General features: G+C 44.0%; 1 protein-coding gene across 2 annotated transcripts; it reads left to right on the forward strand.

Moving 5' to 3' along the window:
• The first annotated feature begins 1,113 nt into the window (after positions 1–1,113).
• On the forward strand, positions 1,114–11,573 carry pcolce2b (procollagen C-endopeptidase enhancer 2b). 2 transcript variants are annotated; one of them, XM_030397631.1, is made up of 9 exons: positions 1,114–1,378; positions 1,683–1,791; positions 2,181–2,436; positions 3,545–3,669; positions 4,488–4,624; positions 4,721–4,884; positions 5,823–5,906; positions 9,931–10,098; positions 10,460–11,573. In XM_030397631.1, exons 1-9 carry the CDS (start codon positions 1,266–1,268, stop codon positions 10,612–10,614), a joined length of 1,311 nt encoding a protein of 436 aa, XP_030253491.1. In that variant the 5' UTR covers positions 1,114–1,265; the 3' UTR covers positions 10,615–11,573. The 2 variants fall into 2 exon arrangements, with proteins under 2 accessions (XP_030253491.1, XP_030253492.1); XM_030397632.1 differs by having other exon boundaries at positions 10,484–11,573.
• Positions 11,574–11,781: the final 208 nt, after the last annotated feature.

Here is an 11,781-nt window from a genome sequence, read left to right on the forward strand (position 1 = left end):
TCATTACAAGTAAAAAGGAATTCAAGTGATAAAACAGGCAAAATCACAGAAAAAGGAGAGAGAGAGAGAGAGAGAGAGAGAGAGAAGGGAAAAACGTGATGCAAAAATAGAAATAAATAAAAGAATAAATGCAGTGAAGGACTGTAAGGCAAAACACAATAACAGATAAATAGAATACGAGCGGTAAAAGTCTATAAACATGGGTTTAAGAGGGGATTTAAAAGAAGTTACTGATTCCACCAATTTTGACTTAAACATATTACATTTAATAACATGTATTTCTAGGCTACAAAGAACTTACCAACTTTAGTAACACTTTACAAAAACCACCATTGATGAATGGGAAACCTACAGTCAATTCAATTCAGTCATTTCACAGTTAAGAATCAGTTCAGTGGCTCATAAAACATTTATTGAGCAATTGTACAGATTGAAAACACATGTTGCAACTCTCTCATGGCCCTCCAGATACTGTTTATAAATGAACTACACAGTATTTATTACCCACTTACAAGGTATTATGAACATCAATTGCAACTTACCAATGAAATATTGCTAATGAAAAGTTTATGAAGGATTTCATTGCTTCTTAACAGTGAAATAACTATAACTAATTTATACAATTTCACTTTTTATTATATAAGATTGTTTATTATAATGATATTATAGAAATTATAAAGTGTTACAAAACATATAAGACAGTAGAGACAGACCGAGGACATGACCTCATCTGTCCAGCAGGTGGTGCTGTCTGGGTCTTATCAGTGTTACCTGCGCACATTATTCTGACAACCTGAATCCAGACACACGTCTTACTGATATTTCAGGTTGTGTGAAACTAACCCTCCTGTTTGTGTCCTCCATTCACCCCACATCTACACAGTGCATGCACATGATGAGGTGTGTTATCTTGATCAAGTCTCTGCCACACAGATTGAGATGTCAAACCATTCATCCATGAGTCCTGGGTTCAAGTTTGTTCACGCCACACCTCATTCAAGCTTTTTCCAAGCCAGGTGCGTAAAACTAATGCGGGACCTCACACCCTCCCAGCGCTTCTTTAATAATTTCCTCTCCTCTCTCTCTTTTTCTCTCTCTCTCTCTTTTGGAGCAGCAGCAGCAGCAGCCAGTGCGCTGCTCCGTCCCTCCTACCACGCAGAACAAACGCTATATTCATCTGCTCCGGCTTGCAGTGACTGAAACTTCCCCGCAGGAACTCCTGGGTTACTTTTCTTCCCCCCCACCAGGTCCAGCTGCCGAACACAATGCCATTCATGCCACGGGGCGAAAACAGGCGGACAATGTGGAGAACGTGCAGCGTCTTTTGCGCATGGAGTCTACTGTTCCTGGCAGAGGTCTGTGCGCAGTCCCAGCGGAGGTACACCTTCATTTACTCATTTATTTATTAATTTATTAATGTGAAAGCTTTTACGAGTGGTTGAGCGAAGGTGTGGAGAATGAATGTGATGTAGCCTGCGGGTGGAGGACTGGAGTTTCTCCGGAAGGAATATCAATCTGCAGTCCTCCAGTCAGGACATGTGGCGCATTCAATGAGATCTGTTTTGAATTTAACCGCAGGCTGTTTGTTAACGTTGTACACACGTTTTATGTTGTTTTTAACACATCATCAACGGACGTTTTTTGGAGAATAGGAAACATCCCCTCTCCCTTCTCTTCTCCAGACCAACCTTCACATGCGGCGGAAACATTACAGGGGAGTCTGGAGTGATCGGGAGCCAGGGGTACCCAGGAGTTTACCCCCCGAACACCAAGTGTGTGTGGAGGATCACAGTGAGTTCCACTTTCATGGTCACTCTCTGTGATGGATAGTGACATGCAACTTAATAAAAAAAAAAAAAAAACACACACACACACACACACCAAAAACAGCTGCACTATATAATGGCACGATTCTCTTTCACTAACCCCAAGCTCCTAATTTCATTCTAAAAATACTCAACCACAGCCAGTTCAAGGCAGTTTTTTTTTTCTTTCTTTTTGCTGACTGGCTCCATTACGTTACTGTACATTCACACAAAGTCATGCTGCAACATTCTAGTGACTGGACATCATTGGAGTAACAAGCCAACACCCATGTGGGGGTGTGTGTGACATTTCTAGGCTCTCACTAATGATAATCATTATGTGGAATTGACCTTTAATCCCCCCCCCCCCCCAAGGTCCCTGAGGGAAAGGTGGTGGTCCTGTCATTCCGCTCCATCGACCTGGAGAGCGACAACCTGTGCCGCTACGACTATGTGGATGTGTACAGTGGCCATGTCAGCGGGCAGAGGCTCGGACGCTTCTGTGGGACGTTCAAGCCGGGGGCCCTGGTTTCCACGGGCAACAAGATGCTCATGCAGATGGTGTCTGACGCCAACACGGCCGGGAGTGGCTTCCTGGCTGTTTTCTCTGCTGCTCACCCACATGAGAGAGGTAGGCCGCCATGGGAAGAAGAGGGTTTTGTTTTGTTTTGTTTTGTTTTGCAATGGTGGCAGCTGCGTAGAAAATATCTCGCCGCCACCCGAGCATGTAATGCAGAGCCACGTGGGGACTGTGCCTCAGCCATGGCTTCAACCTCATAAAGGAATCTGATACTGGTTCCTTGGAGTGCGTCTGTTTTTTTGGGAGGGGGGCAGAGGGGTCAGTGTTTGAAAAGCAAATGAACAAGGCTGTTAAAACAGGGTTCGCTTCAGTGGGAATCGGTGCACGGCACAGACGGAGAGAGAAATACTGTGAATCACTTCCAAGGCACGCAGACACACAGAAAAACAAACAGAAGGTGTAGTTTTTCCTCTGCTCGGTGAAAACCCAGCGGCCTTTTGGGGGGTTTCATGAGTCCGAGATTGGGGGATATGAGTTTAAGGGTGTTTCTAGCAGGCGAAAAAGGAGGAATATCTCGACACTTTCTCGCAGTACGATGTGGAATTTCTCACTGACATTTTTCTGGAGCACTTCTTCAGCTCTTCAGTATCACTTAGCGTTAGTTGACTCAGAGTTAAATGGGCCTTTTCCTTCGGGGTTGTGCAAAGTCTCGTCCACTGTTTTGGTGGAATTTTAATGGCTGGTTTTCTTGACAGCTGTACCAGACAATAGCTATTAACTATCCTGCCTGGCTCTAAACCAACGGACGACAGCAGACTGTTAACCGTACTGTCTCTGAGCTCTGTCAAAACTGTACAGCGCAGCATTTGTTAGGTGTCTATTCTTGTCACTGTCACTAATTTGTAGCTCTTGGTAAGGAAACATCAATCCAACTGTACGTTACAAAGAAAACGCGTCTTCCGGAGAGCTTTTGTGGTTATTGAAGCGATGTGTCCCAGATGCTCCCTTGGAAGCATTGTCTGTTTTTTTGTTGCACAAGACTAATGAGTGTCTTACTCTTTTAAGGATACACATTAAGACAAAGAAGGCGATGGAGAGCAACAATTACAGCAAGAAGGATGAATGCAATCTGAAGAAATTCCCTCAAGGAGCAGGAATGATGTTTTGGCAGATTATGGCTGATTATTATGCAAGACTAATTTAAGGCATTTCTCCACAGGGGACCAGTATTGTGGAGGCAGGTTGGATCGGCCCTCGGGGACGTTTAAAACACCCAACTGGCCTGAGAAGGACTACCCAGCTGGTGTCACCTGCTCCTGGCACATAGTGGCGCCAAAGAACCAAGTAAGAATGTTGTTCTTTGACTTATATGTAAAGTTCTGATTGGAAATGACTGTTAAGGGAATCCTGATTTCAGGAGCTTGGCCTATTGAACGTCGAAACTGTTGATAGATTGAAACATCAATTAACGCAGTCATCCGTAGATCTTTAATGTTCAATGCTGACCGCCTTTTGTTGCTCCAAATGTAGCTGTGACAAGTTTGATAAACAGCCTCAAGTGATGTCACTTAAGGCAGCCTTAAAGCTGCTAGCTGCTGCTAACTGTAGCTGCCAGTAGCGAGTTAGCTCAACTAGCCATGCAGCTAGCAGTTCATGGAGCACTGTGGAGCGTTTGCGTTCACACAGCGAGCACATGAGCTTTGGACCTGGACGGGGCGAGGTTAGCTGGTTAGCAGAAGTTAAGTAAATATCTCTGTAACGCAAGACGTTATAATGAGAGAACTGTAATTTCTTCACATTCTGTTGATCATTTTAGTAGATTTCTTAAAATCATGTCCAGATGTCTGCAAACTTTCCGAATTGTTGCTTGAGGCTAGGAGCTACGTTAGCTGCCACCAGCAAAACAACCAAGAAAACTTCGACAAGATCAACGGTGGAGTTGCATTGTGTGTAATGCAGGTGCCCTGTTATGGGGAAGAAGAATGTGCTGACTAGAATAAAGATGGTATCTCTGGCATCAATGTTTAAAGGGTGTGGAACAAAGCTACGTCATCCCACAAATGACAGGGTACACTTTAATCAAACGGCCGGCCATGGTAGCCAGATGAAATGCTCTCTCTTGATGAAAAAAAGCCTTTATTTCAATCCGTCTCCCGCTGCAGATTATCGAAGTCAAGTTCGAGAAGTTTGACGTGGAGAGAGATAACTACTGCCGCTACGACCACGTCTCCATCTTCAACGGCGCGGAAATAAACGACGCCAAGAGGATCGGCAAATACTGTGGAGACAGCCCCCCAGCGTAGGTGATTCTGTCATGAAGACTTTATTTCCTCTGACACATCCATCCCCCCCGAGGTCCTCTCAGTTTACGCTCTCGTCTGGGCTCCCCTTGCAGGCCGGTGTTCTCGGATGGGAACCAGCTCCTGATCCAGTTCCTGTCAGATCTCAGCCTGACCGCAGACGGCTTCATTGGACACTACAAGTTCAGACCGAAGAAGTTCCCCACCACCACGATACCACCCACCACCACCACGCAGCCCCTCACCACCAGGCCCATACGTAGGTAGCAAGTCTTATCCAATCAATTAGAAAGACGTCTAACATCTGTGTTTGTTGATGTAGCTATGAGACACGGTCCTGGCCTTGTACTACTGGATTCTCTTGCTAACATGTGGCGTTTTTCGTTCACTCGAACACGAGGGACATCTGGAATCTGCTTCTGATTTGGGCTGGAGGGGAACTAAGTGTACTTCTTAAGTAAGAGCCCTTCAGAATCCTGCTTCTGGTTGAGATTTATGCTAAATTCCGCTGCTCTTGTGGCATGTAAATGGGGTGAAAATGGTCCGTTAAACAAAAAAAAAAAGTCAAAGCAAACAGCAGGTCGCGATGCACCGTTCTCCTCTGTACAAATAGCTAAAAGAACATTGAGCACTGGGGACTATTAAAGCTGCAGCACATGTCCGAACACAACATATGCTAAAGCTGTGCCTGATGCTCACATTTCTCTTGTGTTAGAACCGTACGTAACGCATGTTCATACGCAGCGCGGGCATGTGTCCGCACCTGCTATCGCAGCTCATTTTCATACTAAAAAGCTCACATTCCCACACGCTGTTGCTTTTTTTCCCCCCCTCAGTCAAGCCAGGTTATTCTGGCGCCTCCCTCGCAATGATGTCATACTGTCACAACGCCTTCTGGTTATCTCTCCTGACTTTTTTCCCCCCTCTCTCTCCAGTAAGAATAATATTTAGACAGCTACCTTGTGTTTTCTCTGTGGTTTTCCTTTATGGACTTACTATCTCTAACTCTGAAAACAGATGTTCAACTTGTCAGATAACATCGCTCTTTTTTGCACTTCGTCTTATTGAGGAGAGACTCTCGTGTGACCGAGAACGTACTGCAAATAAACCACAGTAGAAAACAGATGCGAGCGTAGCTTACACGCTTGAATCTTGTACAGATACTGAATATTCTTGTGTGTGTGTTTCTCTCCGCAGCCCTGAAGTACTCTGTAGCGCTGTGCCAGCAGAAATGTAAAAGACGAGGAACGCTCGAGAGCAACTACTGCTCCAGCAATTTCGGTAAGAACATCCGAGCTCATTTGCAATTTATGCAAACCGCATGCAGTCGCTGGTATGTCCCAGCTTCGCTCGCTCTATCATTGCATTTACCTGCTGTTACGCACAAACTAATCCTAAAAAGATTATTTGTGTCACGAATCAGCGGCCAAATCTCCCCCTCACAAGCAGTTTACAGTCCTGATCATGTCACTGTCTTTGCTCATCTCAAAGACTTCCTTGATATAGCCTGCGAGGAAGTGAAGGGGTGTATACAGTAGGACACAGTTACCTCCAAGTGCAAAAACACACACAGAAACACACACACACACACACACACACACACACACTGAGCCTCTGACTGTGGGTAAACTGTCGATAAATGAAGGTGTTGATTCATGCTCGGCCCCGCCGTTTTGCAACTCTCCCGCCGCTGTGATGTTTTCCTCCCGTGGCTGTGTACCACATGTGTTAGACTGGCATTTCAAAGGGGTTCACTCGGATTTGCACGAGGAAGTGAGGAAAAGGGCGAGCAATGCGGTGGTGCGTGTGGAAAAAAGAGTGGGCCCGTGTGATGTGGCTGGAGGGGTCCACACACTATATGTGGTGAGACTGAAAACTGTTTGTCTAATCAGCACTTGAAGTCATAACTGTTGGTTTCGTTTATGTTGCTTTCAGTTGCTGGTTTGCATTCCGTCAGTGTTTAACAGTAGCAGCAGATACAGTAACAGTACAGAAACAGGGCAGTCAGTCTCCTGGCTCCCCTCATCCCCCCGTCAGGAAATGAAACAGTCAGTTATGTGAAGTCCAGACATATTGGTACCATCAGTGTAAAGAATCCCGTTCATGCTGAAATGCACGTGCTTCAGTCCGCTGACTCCACTATCACTCAGCTGGCACTGCTGAATGTCAGGTCCCTTCCACAGCGAGCGAGTCCAAACAAAAAAACTGTAATCTGTTTTGGCGCTGGACAGACTAAACAGGAAATGACCAGAAGGACTGAAACAGAAAAAAAACACGAAGTGGACAGTACAGTAGGTAGCAATTCTGGTAAGTTAACTTGTGAGATGAATTCCCCAAAGTTACTTAAAGTTCCCATGAAGTCGACATATCTCACCTATGTGCCCAGTATCAGGCTCAAAAGTGGCAACAACACTGTTTTGTAGGTATTTTTAGAGTTTAAAACGTCCTGGAAAAATCGTGAACATTTTGATGACTCATCCTGCACCTGGGGGCGTGTATTCATGTTTCGTCCAATAAAGGCTTCTCTATTTTATGACGTTGCAGTGGAGGTCAAAAAAGAAAACAATGCCGGCAGAGTGAGGTGTTAATCAGGGCCGGACCGGACCGGACCTCGCACATTACTGTACAAAATCACAACTTCATAACTTTATTTGGTGATTTGGATGAAAAAGTGTCACAATGTATGGAGAAAACATTTGCTAGTTTTCCCTCCGCTTCCCTCGGATGATGATGACGGAGGCCAGGTAGAGTACCGGGGGGGATTTATGGAGCTTCCTAGTAGACAGATACTGGTATCTTTTGTAGCTAAGTGCTGCTAAATGAGGTTAGCTGCCGTCAGGTCAGTGAGTGGTTCATGCTGACTCAGCCGCGGGTTGCCAGGTTCAAAACTCCCACAGTTACAGATTCTCTATCTGCTTTCTCTCTCTATTAGATTGTACCGTACATGATATGCAGTGACCTCTGCTCCACTGACTCACATGCAGAACATTTAGCTGTCTGCCGGACAATTATGATATCACAGATTCTTTTTGGCCTCGTCACAGTGAGGGCCACATCCTGGAATTATCTTCGAAACTCTTACGGTAACTGATATCCTTGAGGCTTTTTGAGAAGGAGCTCCTAGCTGGCTGGTGGGTCGAGAAGCCATGAAAAGGTCAAATGAAATGTCGATGCCGTTGATTCACCGTGACATCTTTACAGAGAGGCACACATTGTTCCAATTGCTCTGACACTGTTGATGGTGGCGATAAAAAAGCAAATTCCCACCACTGTAAATTTGAGGCCCTCCTTCTCTGATGTTCGAACATTTGCTGATAATTCTTCACATTACACATGAGAAGAACAGCCCTACACGTCTAAATTCTATCCTGTCAGAAAACCTGCACTTCCCACTACTTCAGCCCACAGTGCGATAACCTGAGGAGCTGTATTTAAATGTTTTTTAGAATATAGCTTTTGTTTCATCACTTTGTTCTATTGAAAAATGATGTGCAGATATTCACGTTCCCCGGACGATGAATCCCACTAACTTTGGTGATGCCGTGACTTTTTACCCGGAGCCCACAGCAGCATGACATGTCTTTCTTTAAGTAAAATATCTCGACTAATTTCACTACTGCTATTTCTTTCATTCATGGTTCCCAGGGGATAAACACTGGTATGATTTGAGATGCTTATATTAAATGTCTCAAGTGTTGGATGCATATTCGATACAAAAATTGACGGCTCTGTTACGATAACTTGATCATTTTGGTGATCCCTGACCAGAGATGTGGACTCAAGTCGACTTGGAGGTTAGAGACTCTTGATGTTCAACCTTCCAAATTCTCACTTTTTTCGCTACCTCCAGGTCAGGCACTATGTCAAGGAGAATTGGCCACTTTTTGAGTCTAACTCCACTACCCATCCCTTCCGCGAGGCCCTACTGCTCCCTCCAGACTCCAAGCAGTTAATATCAAAATTTGTTGGTTCTTTTACAAATTCAGTTTCCTCTGATTTTATGAGAGGATCATGGGCCAAAGACTTGAACTCTGAAATATCGACAGAACTTTGGGAGAAGGCACTGTCTCGGGTCCATTGCTGCTCTATTAACTCACGTTATAGGTTAATTCAGTACAAGGTGCTGCACAGATTGCATTATTCAAAAACAAAGTTAAATCGTATTTTCCCATCCGTGTCCCCTGTATGTGATAAGTGTCATATTGCTGAGGGCTCACTAGCACATCTTTTCTGGTTCTGTCCTAAACTGCACAATTTTTGGTCAGCTATATTTGAGCAGTTGTCAAAAGCCTACTCCAGAGTTATTCAGCCTAACCATGACCTGGCTATCTTTGGATGTTCTGCTGAGACCTCTGATCTCGTGCACGATACGCAGGTCGCTCTGCATCTAGGGATGGTGGTGGCTAAGAAACTTATTCTTCTAACTTGGAAGTCCACCACTCCACCCACCTTTTCTCGTTGGCTCAGCGAGATGTTATCAGTTATTCAAATGGAAAGACTACGCCTGCACAAACCCAATGAACAGAGCAGATTCGAGAGAATCAAGGGGACCCTTCCTAGCCCAGTGTCAGGTGTGATGCCTGACTCAATCTTTCACATGGTACTTACTTTACTTCAACTACTGCACTATTTTTTTTTTTTTTTTTTGTAAGTCTATTTATGTAAATTACAACTGTCTGTCAGCCCCCTCCTGTTTTCTTTTATGTTTGACTGTTTCTCTGTTGTTACATGTTTTGTACAGTTTGGTCAAAAACTGTAAAGAAAGTATATATATAAAAAAAAAAGGCTCTTGATGCGACCTGACTCGAGACGTGATGACTCGAATTAATAATAATAATAATAATGTGAATTTTATGCTTCCAGTTTAGTTTTTTTTTTGTAAAGATTTTAGTTTGTTTGATTACATTATTTATTTATTTATTATTAATTACAAATTTAAAACTGCCTGTCAAACGTTAGCATTTAGCTCAAAGCACAAACAGCTTCACAGAGCTGCTAACATGGCTGTAGATTTTTTTTTGTCTCGTCTGTATGATGTGAGTCAGTAACATCTTCTTTCACTCTGTTGGTTTTTCAAAAGTCTCATTTTGTTGCTGCTGCTGTCACTCTGCCTAAAGCTCTGGCTTTATTTCTAACCGCAGCTCAGAAGCAGCACTCGCCAAAGGGATGATTTTGTTTACATAAATCCAAACTGACATTCCCAGATCTGTTGATTTTATCCCCATTTATGAGGATGTGTGTTTTTCTAAAGGAATAACAACTGTGAACCAATATATTCTCTCATGCCGTGCACGTTTCTCTACAGTGATAACCGGGACTGTCATTACCGCGGTGATGAGAGGAGGAAGCATGTTCGCCACGGTCTCCATCATCAACGTGTACAAAGAGGGCAGTCTGGCCATCCAGCAGGCGGGAAAGACCATGAGCACCAAGATCATTATCCTGTGCAAGAAGTGTCCATTTATCAGACGAGGTGAGTCTGCCGGTGAAATGAAATCGGCTCAAAGTCTTTCAGAACGTTTGTTTGATATATGGAGAAAAAACAAAAAAGATCATCATCTAAATGATGATAATGATGATGCAGTTCCTGGTTGACTGTTTTCAATAACCTATGGCTCTGAGTTTGCCTCCTTTGCTGTGCCGTCGCGCTCAGTCGGCAGAGCTCGTCCCCCAAAGTGTGAGGTGAGCGGCAGAACTCACTGTCCAAGCAGTCAATGAAACATTACATGTTTATATGCTGCAGGCGTATAAACATGTGGTATACAGACCTGCCGTGTGGAGATTCTGATATCTGGCCTCCCTGAATGTCTCTGCCGTTCCGCCACTGCATTCAGGTTTTTTTTGTGTGACCTCACCAGGCTTGAACTACGTCTTCATGGGCCAGGTGGACGAGGACGGCAAGGGGAAGATCGCCCCTCACCACTTTGTCATGGCGTTCAAGACGAAGAACCAGAAAGGACTCAACGTCCTGAAAGACAAGCGGTGCTGAGGACAGGTGTGCCCGAGGCTCGGCTGTGGATGGAAACAATTAAGCAGAAAAAAAAAAAAAAAAAAAACGCTGAATTTGGACGCGTTCACAGAACACAAAATCATAAGATTATTGTATTTATTCGTTTTGCTGCAGATCGCACGTTAGTGGAATAAAACAAGAAGACTTGAAGTGCTTCCACTCTGTCTTCTATTAAAAGACCCGCCGCTGGGTCTGTTTGGCAACCTCGAGATTAATCAGCGACGAAATGAGTTGAAATTTCCATTCCTGTTCTCGGCCCATTCTCACTCAGCGTACTCACATTCCTGCCATGCCCAGTGCAGGGGAAATAAAGTGTAGCCAGGAACAAGAGCCCAGAATCGGGAGTACAGCGGTATCTGTTCCAACATCCCATGATTGCACTATTAATTTGACATTTTTTTCATATTCTACTGTTCAGTTGTTTTCCCTGAGAGGCTTTGGAGTGCGACGGGAAGTCACAATGGGATGTATTATTTAGTATGCATTTAACAAATATATCTTTCTGGCACAATAGTCTTAAATTCCACGAGCCTCGATCAATACAGGGGATTTCTCACGATCAACAGTTTTGCCAACAATCGAGCTGATTGTTGTCGGCTTAAGAACCTGAAGTTATTTTTCTGTGTTCACTCGCCATGGGCAGGATTTGGGAAGTGATTTAAAGTGGTGATTTAAAAAGTGCAATATTTAATATATAAGTGAATCTTTTCTTAAACTTTTTATGCTGGTTTCACGGGAAACACATTGAGGACCTTCCTTTGCTAAAGCTCTTCAGTTAGTTTACAGATGCAAAGCACCGCCGTCAGCATATATCATTTACCGGCATTGTTTTTCAAGGCAAAGGCATGAAATGAAAAATATTTTCATATGAAAAAGTCTGTGAATATTATTTATATTTTATTGTTTTCATCTGCCCGAATAAAAATCCTTATTATTTTCCTTGTGTTTGTCCGTCTTTGTGCGTTCGGCTGGAATTGACATAATGCCAAATGATATCTGAATTGGTCTGTTGAGTCTACTTAGAATGGATCAGGTGTGTGTAATGTGACCCTCACGTGGACTGGACCGCCGGGCGGTTGGCTGAACTGTTGGCAGTTTTCTGGCTTTCAGACCTGAGCGACCAGAGGCCAGTTTTCAAAGGACAGA

The sequence above is a fragment of the Sparus aurata genome, chromosome 19, assembly GCF_900880675.1.
Source record: "Sparus aurata chromosome 19, fSpaAur1.1, whole genome shotgun sequence".
Classification (NCBI taxonomy): Eukaryota; Metazoa; Chordata; class Actinopteri; order Spariformes; family Sparidae; genus Sparus; species Sparus aurata.

Coding starts and splice junctions, on each gene's coding strand:
- pcolce2b (XM_030397631.1), top strand. CDS start 1,266: ATGCCATTCATGCCACGGGGCGAAAACAGGCGGACAATGTGGAGAACG. Junction 2,437..3,544: donor TGCTCACCCACATGAGAGAG/GTAGGCCGCCAT, acceptor ATTTCTCCACAG/GGGACCAGTATTGTGGAGGC. Junction 4,885..5,822: donor CCTCACCACCAGGCCCATAC/GTAGGTAGCAAG, acceptor TTCTCTCCGCAG/CCCTGAAGTACTCTGTAGCG.